General features: G+C 39.7%; 1 protein-coding gene across 4 annotated transcripts in view; it reads left to right on the top strand.

Moving 5' to 3' along the window:
• rabgap1l (RAB GTPase activating protein 1-like) overlaps positions 1 to 14,255 on the top strand; it is a 114,761-nt gene that overhangs the window by 69,016 nt on the left and 31,490 nt on the right. For all 4 annotated transcript variants that reach the window (XM_071486085.1, XM_071486082.1, XM_071486084.1 and 1 more), the window contains exons 15-17: positions 6,711 to 6,785; positions 10,299 to 10,424; positions 12,364 to 12,507. In XM_071486085.1, coding sequence (XP_071342186.1) covers positions 6,711 to 6,785; positions 10,299 to 10,424; positions 12,364 to 12,507 — 345 coding nt within the window. The remainder of the gene's footprint in view (positions 1 to 6,710; positions 6,786 to 10,298; positions 10,425 to 12,363; positions 12,508 to 14,255) is intronic.

The following is a 14,255-nucleotide window of genomic DNA, read 5'->3' as shown; positions in this document are numbered from 1 at the left end:
AAAGTTTAAATGTATGCCAATCCCTCTGTACTGTTTTAAAGATTTTACTATATAAAGATGTGATTTAATAGATGATTGTCTCATATAGACCCCATGTTGATACATGCATACAAAGGAAACAGAAAAAAATCTTCTCAACAATGGTTAATATTAAATGCAACCATGGCATATAACATAGCCAAAACTTAATCTCATCCATACAAATATACACATACACTATTGAACAGCCCTTCATGCTGACCTTTTGTTGATCAGCCACGAGCCTGGTACCAAAATAAAACAAGTAGCACTGCCTGCTTTCCATTAAAATGAATGAGGAAAATAAATGCTGTAAGGAGAGGGTCCCAGTAGACTCACATCCTGAGGTAATTATCTGTGAAGACACACGGTACACTTTATTCAGACAAAAACCAAGGTCAGCACTACTGTAATGTATTAAAGCCAGCCTTAATCTCTGTCACTGTCCTCTTAGCCTGACTGCAGCTGTGAACTCAACCAAGACAGTTTTTTATGCACAGATGACTTTGCGTTGCCCTACACCATATATCCAACAACTCTATCACAAACAGAAGCTTCGGAACGAGTTACATATAAATGCTACAGAGTTTTCAATAGATTTCCTAATGCTCCTCAACAACTGAACAGCTCACTGATCATTACCGGTTAACTTCTACAATAACAAACTGCTCTTACACCTGTGAAGTGTCTTCACTAATAGAGTGGATTTTGCAGACACACATCATTAATCAACGCATTAATTGGAAATCTTAATCGTAACATAAACTTTTAACCACAGAGACAGACACAGCATGAAATAACTGAAAAGTCTAATTGCAACTTAAATAGTCTTGATTATAAAACCCAACCCCTAACAACATAATATAAAACAATTTGTTGAACATAAGGACTAAAGGGCAAATAAACTAAAAATAAATTAAACTTACTGGTCTAGCATTGATTTATTATACTCAGGAAATTGAACCAACTCTGTGGGACTACAAATTAACCTGTATATTCAGTTTTGTACAAACATTTTGGCCAAAACATTTTGCCAGAAATCACTCCCCCTTCACTTTCACTAGACCCTGTATGATATACACTCAGTAGTTTCCTTTAAAGTCAGCAGTAAACTGAAACTTCAGACACTTATGAATCATTGTTATTTTGTATCATTGCTGACAGGTTTAGTGACGCACAACTGTAAATTCCACCATTGTGGGAATTCATGAGAGAACTGCATAAAGCATCAATTTCACATTTCGAATTTGGACTCGGAAATAAAATAGTGGATAATAAATGTAGGGCACTATATATGTAAGGGCCTGCACACCAACAGAGAACTTAAAAAAAGATTCTACAAATAAAAAAATCAGAACTGTTTTTCATCAGAACTGATTGTAATTGAAACAGTGAAATAAAAAGGAATATTTTGGTCAGTCGACCATCTTTCAGTAAGTGATGCTATGCTAAAAGCATGTGCACTGTAATTAAGTAATGAACAGAAACCTGTGCACATGAGGCAAAATCAGATGAAATGAATCTACAGAAGGTATACAGTAACCACAAATATAGATGTAGTATATCATAGAAGTGTTTTCTCTATTCATTAAAGCCAAAGGTAGTTGTAGAATGATGAAGTAGAACTTTTGCGCCTTTGTATTTTCCTGGCACTGCAGATGTAGACTATGGCCGGTCAGCGCTCTGGGAGAACCTGTCAGGAAGGGTTAGCATCCAGTCTGGACCCAACTAGGTCAGTGGCGAGCCAGCCTTCATTTGTATGCAAATCCATGTAGATTTGCTGTTGATAAGGTTGGTTGGATCTTGAGGCATGAGTGGGTTCCAGGCACAGAGGATCCAGGACAAGTTTTATGTTCATCTTCATATTCTACTCAGTAATAAGCCTGGAGTCTTTTATTTTCTAACCTTTATTCTCCGGGGAAGGTCACTTCAACTCCGTGCCCTTTTTCTCTGATAATCTGCTTCATTCTCTTAATGTTCCACTCAGTCACACTTTCAGCTAACCTGTACAACCCCAGACATCTACTGGTGGTCACTCGGAAGGCACGCTGCAGCAGTCCGGGGTTAACTGCCTCTCTCAAGGACACACTGAACAGTGGGTTTTCAGGGAGAGGAACATTATTCTCCCAGCTGGTGTGGGTATTCAAAACCTGTGACTTTCACATAGATGGATAAAAAGATTATCCTCTATATTTCCATGGAAACTGAACTTAAGCAAAGCAGGGAAAAAAAGCAAACATGATAACGCATTAACATGCCTCATCAACCAAGCTAATGTTGTGTATCCCAGTGATCACTGAGTATTTCCATGCACACATTATTCAGGATACGAGTCCATATCCTGGTGACCACCTTTCTGATGATAGTTCTATATATTTGTAAACACAATGCCAGGAGGATTTTCAGGTGAAAAGTTTGCCTGGCTGAATCCCTTCCTATTCTGAAGCTGACACTGACCTTTGACCTGGAAAAGCAAGAAACTGTTTATATTATACACTGAGCAAGTAATGTCACACAGAAAACTGATATAACTGTGGAAACAGAATGACAAAATATATACAGTCAAAACTTACATGTTTTCACAGATCCCCTCATTCAGTACTTCAGTTTCTTTCACCACTGGGACAATATCCCTCTTAGCTAGTTTCCATAACTTTTTAATAAATTCGGTGAAACACTTGTCTGGAGTGTTCAGACAAGTGTTCATTGTTTTGTTCAAGGACACTTTGACAGCACAGATGCACACTGATGGTTACTTGCACTATAGAAAGCTGAAATCATGCTTAGCCTGTGGTTCAGTAGCTTCTGTAACTCTCTCATTTAGCATCTCTGTCACCTGTATTTCTGCAGAAAAAAGTGTGTACCTGAAGTTTATGTTCCAAATTTTTGGACAGAATGGCATCAGTTATAGCATTTGCTTTTAGAAACATTTTTGACATCAACAAAGTTAAACAATGATACATTTAAAGGCTGTGAAAAATGGAAATATTGAATCTACAGCAATATTGGATCATTGAGAAAAGGACCATGTTTATCTTAACATATGGAGTGAATAATATTACACACTGTTAAGAAATGCTCTGTTCCAAGGCTAGACTTGTAGTTATTTGAGCTATTACAATTGTGTTTGGGATTTTAAATGGGGTTTTCCTGCCTCTGGAACAGAAATGATTACATTTTAGCAGAATCAACGATGACCTATATATTTTCATCAGTGTGCCCTAAATGAATGACCAAAACAATTTCTTTCAGTGCTTTCACTTTTGTAGTAATAATGAAACAGAATATTAATAAGCGTTAAGCACATGCTTTGCATTCCAAAGTTTGTAGTTGCAAATCTACCCTTGTAAACCTGTAAAAAAAAAGCCTGCATGAAAAATTCAAGTTTGTGCATATGTAAAGCAGAGTCCAATCAGAAGGTAGGTGGTTCTGTTACCATCATCTCCCCTTGAGATCCTGAAACATTTCATGTGCATTTAATTTGCTGGTAAACGTTAAAGTCTTATGTATGTATACAAACCCGTCTGGGTTGTGGAAGAGCCATTGTTTATCTTGAATATCTACTACACCTTTCAGAACTTGTGGTGGAGATGAGGGTATTAGGGTATTTCTCATGCACATTTATTTTACTGGTTTACAAAGGTTAATTTACTACTACATAAATTTTGAATTATTTTATTTTTACAAGTTCAGATTCATTTTGGCCCTTATTTCAGCCCATACTAACACTGCTCTAGGATCACAGGTGCGATGATGTACATTTGCCAGTAATGAGGAACATCACACACATTATAGCTTTTAAATAATGACTGTTCACACATTTGTACTTTCTAAAAAAGGTTTTCAGCAAAGATAATAAGAAACCTTGTACTTATTGGTTATGAGAAACTAGGCATATAGATTATAATAATCCATTCCTATGAGCCTACTATCTGCTCAGGCTAACAAATTTAGATTTCACCCACCAGGACCTCCCCCATCCATCTGTCAGCATGCACTTCTCACAACCGAGTTGGGGACGTGTGAATGCCACACTCCATCAAGCATGTCAGCTTGTAGATTACACTCCAGACAGCTCCACAAGACTTCTCCATTACCTCCACATCAAACCCTAAATTAGCTGAACAGATCAGCAGTGGAGCTCTGGACGTCCACACTCATTTTTTAAACATGGAAAGGGGGAAAGAATCTTTTAACCCAATGTAAGCAGGTTGATTGCTGTTAGTGTGTCCATCAAAGACTGAGCCTCCTGCCAACATATCTGTGAGGACGATACTGAACTCTTACCAGCTTAGTCATTTCAAGTGGTTTTGGATAAGGGCTGAAAAAAACCACACAATATTTAAATATGTTAAAAGAAAATAGTGTGTTTCGTTTAACACCACTGTCACACTCTACCAGGAGTACAACTGACGAGTATATGGGAATATGATTACAGGATATCTCTTCTGTCCTCTCTGGGCCTATGGGCTGCTGATTTTGCCCACCAGGTTATAAGAAGAGGTCAGGTGAGGTGGTTTATCTCAGAATTAGGGGTTTAATGATTCTGAAACAGAGACTTACACTGCAGGACAAATGTCCATGATCTTATGACGTGACACTGGAAGATGGAAACGCAACATTCACCAAGGGGTATGACTGTTATTGTGTTTCAGAAATCAAGGTCTCACCCAAACCATGAATTTTGAGAACTGTTACGGGTCGAATGGTTTTAGACACTTTTGCCTCTCCGTGGGTCTGTGTTTACACTGTGAAAGGGCCTGCCTGTTTTGGTCATTAGCATGATTGGTGGTGTGTGTCAACTACCGACTGTTTTGAGACAGTGCTTCTGAACGGTCATTTGAAGGTTACTCTCCTTGTTCAGTCCTTCACACTTTGATGGAACCATCCAGGTTTTTTCTAATTGGACAGATGCCCTCTGCTCTTACTACTGCAGCAACAACATAGTTCGAGCTTTAACGGGGCAATGAATCTGGCCTTCCTACCCCAACCGGTGCTTGGTTTGTTAATGGCACGGTCTTCATGGTGAGTGATGCAAATGTCAACAACTGCCCTGTGCTGAGGTTAGATTTATTCAAGCTAACGTTAGTTAAATATGAGGGTGAGGGTTGGTTGTGAGTGGCCAGTGAGCCCAGTCCGGGAACACACACACACAGTACGCTCTAATGTGCACCCCAAATGACAGGTACGCTGAGAAGCCCAGTAAAGAGACTGGCAGGGCTGGTAAAATTTTTGTGCTTTAGGATGGTCCACCAGGATTTGTCCTGGTATACCCAATGGCCAGTCTGACTATGGTACAGGGGAAGGGGAGGGGGGATGAGGGGGGTTGAGATGTAATATCCCTTATGAGAGTGGTGGACACTAACAAAGAGAAAACCAAAGACAGAGAGAGATCTCCAGGGAAATTCCTCTGAAAAAAGGAAAACCCCTGGTACTGGAGAGAACCTGGCTCTTAGGAAATGTCCTCTGTATGTGCTGAAGCTCTGACAAGATTTACATTAAAGTGCTACAACTAGTACCAGCTGGAAGATCAACAAGGCGTTATACTTTTAGGATCAAATGGTGACTTGCTACTGACTCTTAAGTTTGTATAAAAAGAATCTGAAAGAAGAATGTTGAGCATATTAAAAGCATAACCATACCATGTGGTCACGAGAAACACATTTTTCAGAACGACTCGAGCATAGTTTACTACTGTTCTTGATCCCTGCTCATGCTATCGTAACCTGTGTTAGACATCAAATAACTCCAGCAACATAACCGAAGATAACTGATGCTTTATGTAGCCGTTAAACTGACATTCATCCCTCTCTGAATGCTGAAGTGAAAGGCACTAAATAGCCTGGCTGCTCCAGTTTAGTTGTTCATTGACTGCTGTAACTGTATCAGACTGTGGCTGAGCTGTGCGTCCCCGAGATGTGCAACCACCTGTGAGGCAGGTAGTTGCACTAAAGTATTCAGATGAGTACCGTGTGGTAGACCTCTAGCCAGACTTATCCAGATTTACCTGATATATTTATTCTTGTATCATCTAAAAAAAAACGAAAACATGTCTTCTTTAAAGTAACCCTTAGCAATTTCCATTGCCTCAGGCTTAACAAATAAATCGTACCTTGTTTTGTCATAGATTTTGTCAGACAAAGGCAGCACAAAACCGCCCTTTGGATCATATTCACACTTGTGAATGAGTAATGTCACAACCATGGTGATGGTATAGTTTTTGATAGTCCTAGTATTAAAAGGATATGTCATTAGCACCTGTGCGAGACTGTCAGTAGTCAGCTTTCTCAAAACACCTGCTGAGTAGTTGGTAGTGTGGGTGTTAGTATTTGTTTTTGAACTCAGTTTAGCTGTACTAACACCCATTATCACATCACAGGTCACTATTCTGTCAATTCCAAAAAATATTAATTATAATTTATCACAACTGTAAAATTCTTGTCTCCAAGATGTCGACTTTTAAAGATGTTACAGTTTTGCTTTTTAAATGTGTTTTGGGTGAACTATATTCAATTTATACAAGACCATGTTAAAGTGAAAGCGAAAATATGGATAAAATTTGAGGTTGTCACATTCCAGCATCAATTTTTATACATTTTAAACCATGGTGATTGATGTCAGTGATTTCTGATATCTGGCTGACAGAATAACCAAAATGAATTTTTCTCTTTCCTTTTCATTTTCTCACACAGGCCTACTCTGTCTATGATGAGGAAATTGGTTATTGTCAGGGTCAGTCGTTCCTCGCTGCCGTTCTCCTGCTGCACGTGAGTAAACTTGTCATCCCTCCATTCACTGAGCCTGCTATTTTATGGTCAACACATTGTCCAGATAGATGTATAGACTGATACAGTACATACAGTGCATCCAGAAAGTATTCACAGCGCTTCACTTTTTCCACATTTTGTTATGTTACAGCCTTATTCCAAAATGGATTAAGTTCATTTTTTACCTCAAAATTCTACACACAATATCCCATAATGACAAAGTGAAAAATGTTTGCTCGAAATTTTTGCAAATATATTAAAAATAAAAAACAAAAAAATCACATGTACATAAGTGTTCACAGCCTTTGCTCAATACTTGGCTGGAGCGCCTTTGGCAGCAATTACAGCCTCAAGTCTTTTTGAGTATGATGCTACAAGCTTGGCACACCTATTTTTGGGCAGTTTCTCCCATTCTTCTTTGCAGAACCTCTCAAGCTCCATCAGGTTGGATGGGCAGCGTCGGTGCACCGCCATTTTCAGATCTCTCCAGAGATATTCAATCGGGTTCAAGTCTGGGCTCTGGCTGGGCCACTCAAGGACATTCACAGAGTTGTCCCAAAGTCACTCCTTTGCTATCTTGGCTGTGTGCTTAGGGTCGTTGTCCTGTTGGAAGATGAACTTTCGCCCTGGTCCGAGGTCCAGAGCGCTCTGGAGCAGGTTATCATCAAGGATGTCTCTGTACATTGCTGCATTTATCTTTCCCTCGACCCTGACTAGTCTCCCAGTTCCTGCTGCCGAAAAACATCCCCACAGCATGATGCTGCCACTACCATGCTTCACTGTAGGGATGGTATTGGCCAGGTGATGAGCGGTGCCTGGTTTCCTCCAGACATGACGCTTGGCAGTCAGGCCAAAGAGTTCAATCTTTGTTTCATCAGACCAGAGAATTTTGTTTCTCATGGTCTGAGAGTCCTTCAGGTGCCTTTTGGCAAACTCCAGGCGGGCTGTCATATGCCTTTTACTGAGGAGTGGCTTCCGCCTGGCCACTCTACCATACAGGCCTGATTGGCGGAGTGCTGCAGAAATGGTTGTCCTTCTGGAAGGTTCTCCTCTCTCCACAGAGCAACGCTGGAGCACTGTCAGAGTGGCCATCGGGTTCTTGGTCACCTCCCTGACTAAGGCCCTTCTGCCCCAATCGCTCAGATTGGCCGGGCGGCCAGCTCTAGGAAGAGTCCTGGAGGTTCCAAACTTCTTCCATTTACGGATGATGGAGGCCACTGTACTCATTGGGACCTTCAGTGCTACAGAAACTTTTCTGTACCCTTCCCCAGATCTTTGCCTCGATACAATCCTGTCTCGGAGGTCTACAGACAATTCCTTGGACCTCATGGCTTGGTTTGGGCTCTGACATGCACTGTCAACTATGGGACCTTATATAGACAGGTGTGTGCCTTTCCAAATCATGTCCTGTCAACTGAATTTACCACAGGTGGTCTCCAATCAAGTTGCAGAAACATAAGAAGGATTATCAGTGGAAACAGGATGCATCTGAGCTCAATTTTGAGTGTCATGTCAAAGGCTGTGAATATTTATGTACATGTGATTTTTTTTTCTTTTTTATTTTTAATATATTTGCAAATATTTCAAGCAAACATTTTTCACTTTGTCATTATGGGGTATTGTGTGTAGAATTTTGAGGTAAAAAATGAATTTAATCCATTTTGGAATCAGGCTGTAACATAACAAAATGTGGAAAAAGTGAAGCGCTGTGAATACTTGCTGGATGCACTGTACACACATGCAGACATGGGTCAAGCAAAACAACCTTTTTTTGAGTTGAGTCAGTTCATCTGTCACAGTATGAACACTTTTGCTGCTCTGCACACATATACTTTCTCAACAACAAAAGAAGTAAAGCCAAAAAATAAATCTTTTGCATTTCCATTCAATACATTCACTCAACAAACCTTCACCTTGTGCTTTTCCTTGCCTTGTGCTTGCAAAATATAAGCTCTCTGGAGCTGTTTGATTATAAACTTGATGCTAAAAAGACTGTGTTTGAGCATAGTAGTTATCAAGGCTAAAACCTTCATGAAGAAATAATGTCAGCATTGTGCAGCTGCACCTACACCTCACTCACTCCACAGAAACCAAGTCTGTTCGCTTGTACAAGGTGTAATAAAACAGAACTGAGACAATATAACAGATTCGATGGAGGCTGAGAGAGACAGGGAGATAGAAAGACTGTCTCTGGCTGAAAAGAAAGTTGCTGACTGCTTGAATGAAAACAGTTTATAGCAGAATGATTTTGATTAATAGAGGGAATGAGAAAGAGGACCAACAGACATTAATTCGTTCTCTCACACATTTGTTTTCAAGGTCACTGGCAATCACACAGCTCTATATTCCCTTTCCCTTACATATTTACACATTTCTTTCTTCTCAATCCTTTGTTCAGTGTTTCTTGTTTGTTGTGCATGTATTTCAACTTGCCTGCGTGAAACACACCTGAAATGTTCTTTGAGGAAAGTATTAAAAGGCAGATGGAGGATAAAACAGAGGAGTTGACATGTGGAGGCGGGTGTCCCAAGTGGAGGAGAGAGGGTGGTGGAAGTTTGGTTGATGTCCAAACGACAAGGGCAGCAAAGGTTAAAGAGGAGGAGGATAGAGGGAGAGTGGAGGGGAAGGGAGAGGTCAGGAGAAGTGGAGTGAGGAGAGATGGTAGGAGAGTCTTGGAGAGGGGCTATGGATGATTTCGGTGAAGTGTAATGAGGTATATAGGAGAGAAAGGTGTAAAGTTGAGGAGGAGATATAAGGGGGAGAGCAGCAGTAAAAGAAAGTGAGGTTATACAGGAGGAGGAGGCAAGCGGGTTATAGGGGAAGAAGGGAGAGGTTATAGAGGAGATGTCAGGAATATTAATAGGGGTTCAGGTTTACCTGCAGGAGCCCATTCAGCCCCAAACACATACTGTCACTCTGATTAAATATCACCTCACCACACCGTCTGCAAGTGAGTGTGTTTGTGTAAGGAGAAATAAACCCATATACCCTCACAGATACACACAAACACAGTGTTAAGCTTTCTCTCATGCCTCTTATCTTCATTCATCCAAGCTACACATTCACTGAAACACACAGAAACAGTAAAGTGCTCACACATAAAAGCATATTTTTGAACACTTTCTTGCACATGAAAACGCGTTAGAATGTCTGCTCTTAAGTCGCTCAGACCTTCACTTTCTTTGTCTGTTCCTCCATTTAGAGCCAGACAAATAATGTCAGAAAATAAAATGTTATTTGTCTTGCATCTGGTTTAAGGAGCAGATGGGTGGGGTTTACCAAAATAAAATTTGACCCTGGTCTGGTAGCATCAAAGTGCTGGACTGTAACTGACATGCAGATAAAGAATGAATCTGTTTCTTGTCTTGAAGTCTGTGTCCAACAAATGTTCCAAAGAGCTCCAAACAAAGTATCCTTGTTTCCTTTGTGGCACTAGTTATACGTTTTGGACAGTCAGGTTTATAAAGTTGAGCTTCATGTAGCCATTAGTTTAAAGGTGCCGCATTCTTTCAGATGCCTGAGGAACAGGCCTTCTGTGTGTTGGTGAAAATCATGTACGAATACGGCCTCAGAGCTCTCTACAAGAACAACTTTGAAGATCTCCACTGCAAGTTCTACCAGCTGGAGAGGCTGATGCAGGTTAGTGATGCAGTGTTTTCTTATTCTTGAAATGCAGTGAAATGTCTTAAAATGATGTAGCAACATAATGCTGAGGAGACGACTGACTGGATGGATGGACACACTGTTGGATGAAATTGAGGCGTGAAGTGGGAGAGGCTGTTGGTTCTGGAAATGTTTAACCCCATTCTGCCTTCCCATTTCTTTAAACGGTAAGCCTCAGTGTTGCGTAAAAAAAACACCCCCCAAATTTAGGATTGTACTTGTGATGGACAGTCAAATCAGTGCAGCAGAATCAGAGATATCATCTTTTTTCTTCCGTGCATTCAAAACCTGGTGACAACATTACCCACAATCCAAGCCTAATTGCCCACAGTTGGAGATTGCAGATGTATCATGCTAATGGCAGCTGATGTAACTTTGATGATGTGCATGCCCTTTTCCAAACAGTTTCCAATGAAGCCTTTGCAGATGGTTCTGTGTAACAGACCAACATGTAAGGCTATGAAATAGCTCCTCCCACTTCAAAACTCTGTAAGGCTTTGGGTACAAGTCGGTCCCAGTTTTTTCATTGATTTTTGTTTCTGTTCTCTGTTCATTCATCACACGTTATTTCAGACACCTCTGGCTGTAGTTGAAGAAATGATTAATTTCACCACGTATGGCAGAAATTGAAATGATTTAGCCATGAGGCACCGCAGTTATGGCTCAAAACTAAAAATGTTAATCAGTCATTTTGGTAACATCATGAATTTAAATGCCATGAAATTCACTTCACATATCTTGGATGAACAGACAAGTCTTAATGACTATTAATTTACCCAAGATTTGATTTTTCCAACATTTTCTTTTTCCTGAGAACGAAGGTCCCCTGGGCTGTTTCATTTAATTACTAATTGAGTGCAGGGCTTGTAAAATGCCACAAAAAAGAAAGGACTAGACAGTACAAATAGCTTTACGAACTGTGTTTTTTTTCCATAGAAGTAAGAAAAGTTTGATCATATTCAGTTTTTCATGTTGTCAGTCAACATGTTTTTTGTCACCTTGTTTATTCTGTGTTTCTGGTCAAAAATATAGTAGAGTATCACATGTTATCAATTCTTGGTGTTAAGTCCCATCACACTCAGATATTACAGCCTAGATCCAGTCACTGAGTAAAGTTTAATTTGGCCCTGAAATCCATCCTGGCCCCTCTCAGAATTAGGATCAACTCGGTTAGCATCGACTTAACATGATTAATGTAAGGATTTTAGCATTGACTGTTAATTATTAGCATGTAGGTGGAAGCTCACTATCTGATCCAGTGAGGTGTCATGTGACATGGTAAGTGTTAGCTGCCAAAGTGGATTGCTATCTGGTTAATTGAATCCTATATGCACTCCAAGACACGCACACACACTTTTCTACCTGAAACCTACCGCTGTCAAAAGAGAAGTATATAAAATTAAAACCACAACAACATAAAAATGGTGAGGAAGTGATGGGTGGAAAAAAGGAATGAATGTAATGATTTTCTTTTGCCCTCATTAGATATGAAAATACATATTATGATATAATATTGACAATTCTGGTGCTCTCACACCCTGTGGATTATATGAAACAGATTATCATACAGCTAAAATCTGCAAAGTTAGAATCACTCATCTAAAATACAGATTTGTAAATGGCAAATTTTGAATGTGTATTATATAGTATCTTTTAATTAGATAATTTAATTTGATTAATTTGAATTATGTCTCTGACATGGTATTGAACTGTGTTGTTTGAAACTTTTTGTTTTGTTCTTGTGCTCTTGAAAGAGATTATCATCTCAGTGAGACAGTATGATTTAATAAAGCATGAGTAAAAATGAAATAATGTAAAATTGAAATGACAAGCGGAGCCGCATTTTTATATTTTTGTAAGTGCTGTTTTATCTCACAAGTTTCTCTTCTTCCTCCTCCTCTATCTGCTCCTACAGGAACAGCTTCCAGACCTGTGGTCCCACTTCCAGGAGCTGAACCTAGAGGCGCACATGTATGCCTCCCAGTGGTTTCTTACCCTCTTCACTGCCAAGTTCCCCCTGTGCATGGTGTTCCACATCACTGACCTGCTGCTCTGCGAGGTACAATTTAACTCACAGCACTACATTGTTCTGGGAGCAGTGTTAGAGTTGTTTGGTCCACATTGTCCAGAGGCAAGTGGGGAAGGAGTCAAACATCTGGAAAGATAGGGTTAGGTGTCATTTGGATTTTAATAATTCTGATCCCATGTGGTCATGTCTAGTGAAACTGAAACTAGCCCCAGTGAAAGGAACCGATAAGCAGAACTGAAATTAAAATTTCTTAATGATTCCTTTGGATTCAGAAGTTTTGAACCACTTCTAATTTGGAACCGGTTCTCGATGCCCAACCCTATGGAAAGGAAGTAATAATTGTTGCAGAGGTTAGTAGGATGTCGGTAGGCAGGAAGAAGGAAGCGTGAAAGAGAAGGACAAAGAGATAGCAGTTGGTTGAACTTTACTGACTCTCAGTGGCCATAATCTCCATTCTGCCCTTCTGTCTACCCAGTGTAATCAATAGGGATGCACTGATCAGGCTTTTTATGGTTGATACAATCACCCATTTAATTTCAGAAAGATCTCTTAACACGATCATAATCACTGCTTGATTCTTGCTCTGAAACATTTTTACAGAAAGCTTCTCTCGAGTAGATTTTTTTCAAAAAAACACTAGTTTACCTCAGGTTTGTAACCAATAATACTTTTTATGTTGGGCTCACTGCTTCAAGATATTAATAGACTATACTACTATATATATACTACTATAATACTGTGACTATTGCCATTGTAAAAGTTATTCATTTTATCTTCAAAAATTATGTGACATTTTTGTGACAACATTTTCCTTAAAATGTTTTTCCACTGAGATCACAGAGATCACAGGGGAGCTTGACCAGTCAAATGGTGCCTTGCAGATGCAAAACCGCATGTGCAGCTGTGTGATGTGAAGTTGCTTGCTTAAACCTGCTGGCTTTCATGGAGACGATAGAAAACTCTAAAACAATGAACAATTTAAAAAAGAAGAAAGAATGAAACAAAATCTTACGACACTCAAAGGCTCCACAGAATTTCTTTTGTAGATTGTAGCATGCTAACGAAGACTACTGACGCTCATCAGGTAGTAGCAGCCCAGAGAATACTGACTCCCTGGCTGCATATCAACTCCTATTCAGTTCTGCAGTGGTCAGCAGCACCACCTTGAGTCTGTGTGGAGTTAATAATGTAAATGATATGTAAATTTATTTTTATTGCGCCTTTTTTATTTTTACAGTGCTACAATGTCATTTACATTAAAATTAAATAAGTGGCATAAAACTGGTTATATATTCATTTATATGAAATATTTTATGAAATAAGTTCAGATTTTTTTTCTTGGAGTCTTTCAGTGGGTTTCTGTAGAGGACACCCGTCAGGGAATACATCGTTCTGTTGAGGGAGTTTGACCCCCATATGCATAACAATGGAGAAATCTCAAAGGGTTTCTGTTGATCTAAACTCCCAGAGTGTTTTGTTATTGGACTCCCGTGGTAGTCACTAGACTGACCCATGCTGGTAAAAAGTACACCTATAGTGTAGTCACTATAGGTGTACTTTTTACCAGGGTGATCGTGCATGCCCGAGTTTTGCTTCCATCTAATCTGTATGATGGCTGTATGATTTGGCGACTTGGATCAGGTGTCAAGTAAAGCTGCCAGAAAGATGTGGTGAAGCCAAAAGTGTAATGAGGTTGCACTGGGAGTGCTTGGCTGAGGCGAGGCTTCTGTCTGGAGCTAGAACATGCAGCTGTGTCCTTATGTGAAATAAATATTGTG

Source organism: Trachinotus anak, unplaced genomic scaffold, assembly GCF_046630095.1.
Source record: "Trachinotus anak isolate AG129_WGS33_773 ecotype Australia unplaced genomic scaffold, CSIRO_AGI_Tana_v1 ptg000010l, whole genome shotgun sequence".
Taxonomy (NCBI): Eukaryota; Metazoa; Chordata; class Actinopteri; order Carangiformes; family Carangidae; genus Trachinotus; species Trachinotus anak.
The sequence above is the reverse complement of the archived record's forward strand: the minus strand, read 5'-3'. Positions and strand labels throughout refer to the sequence as shown.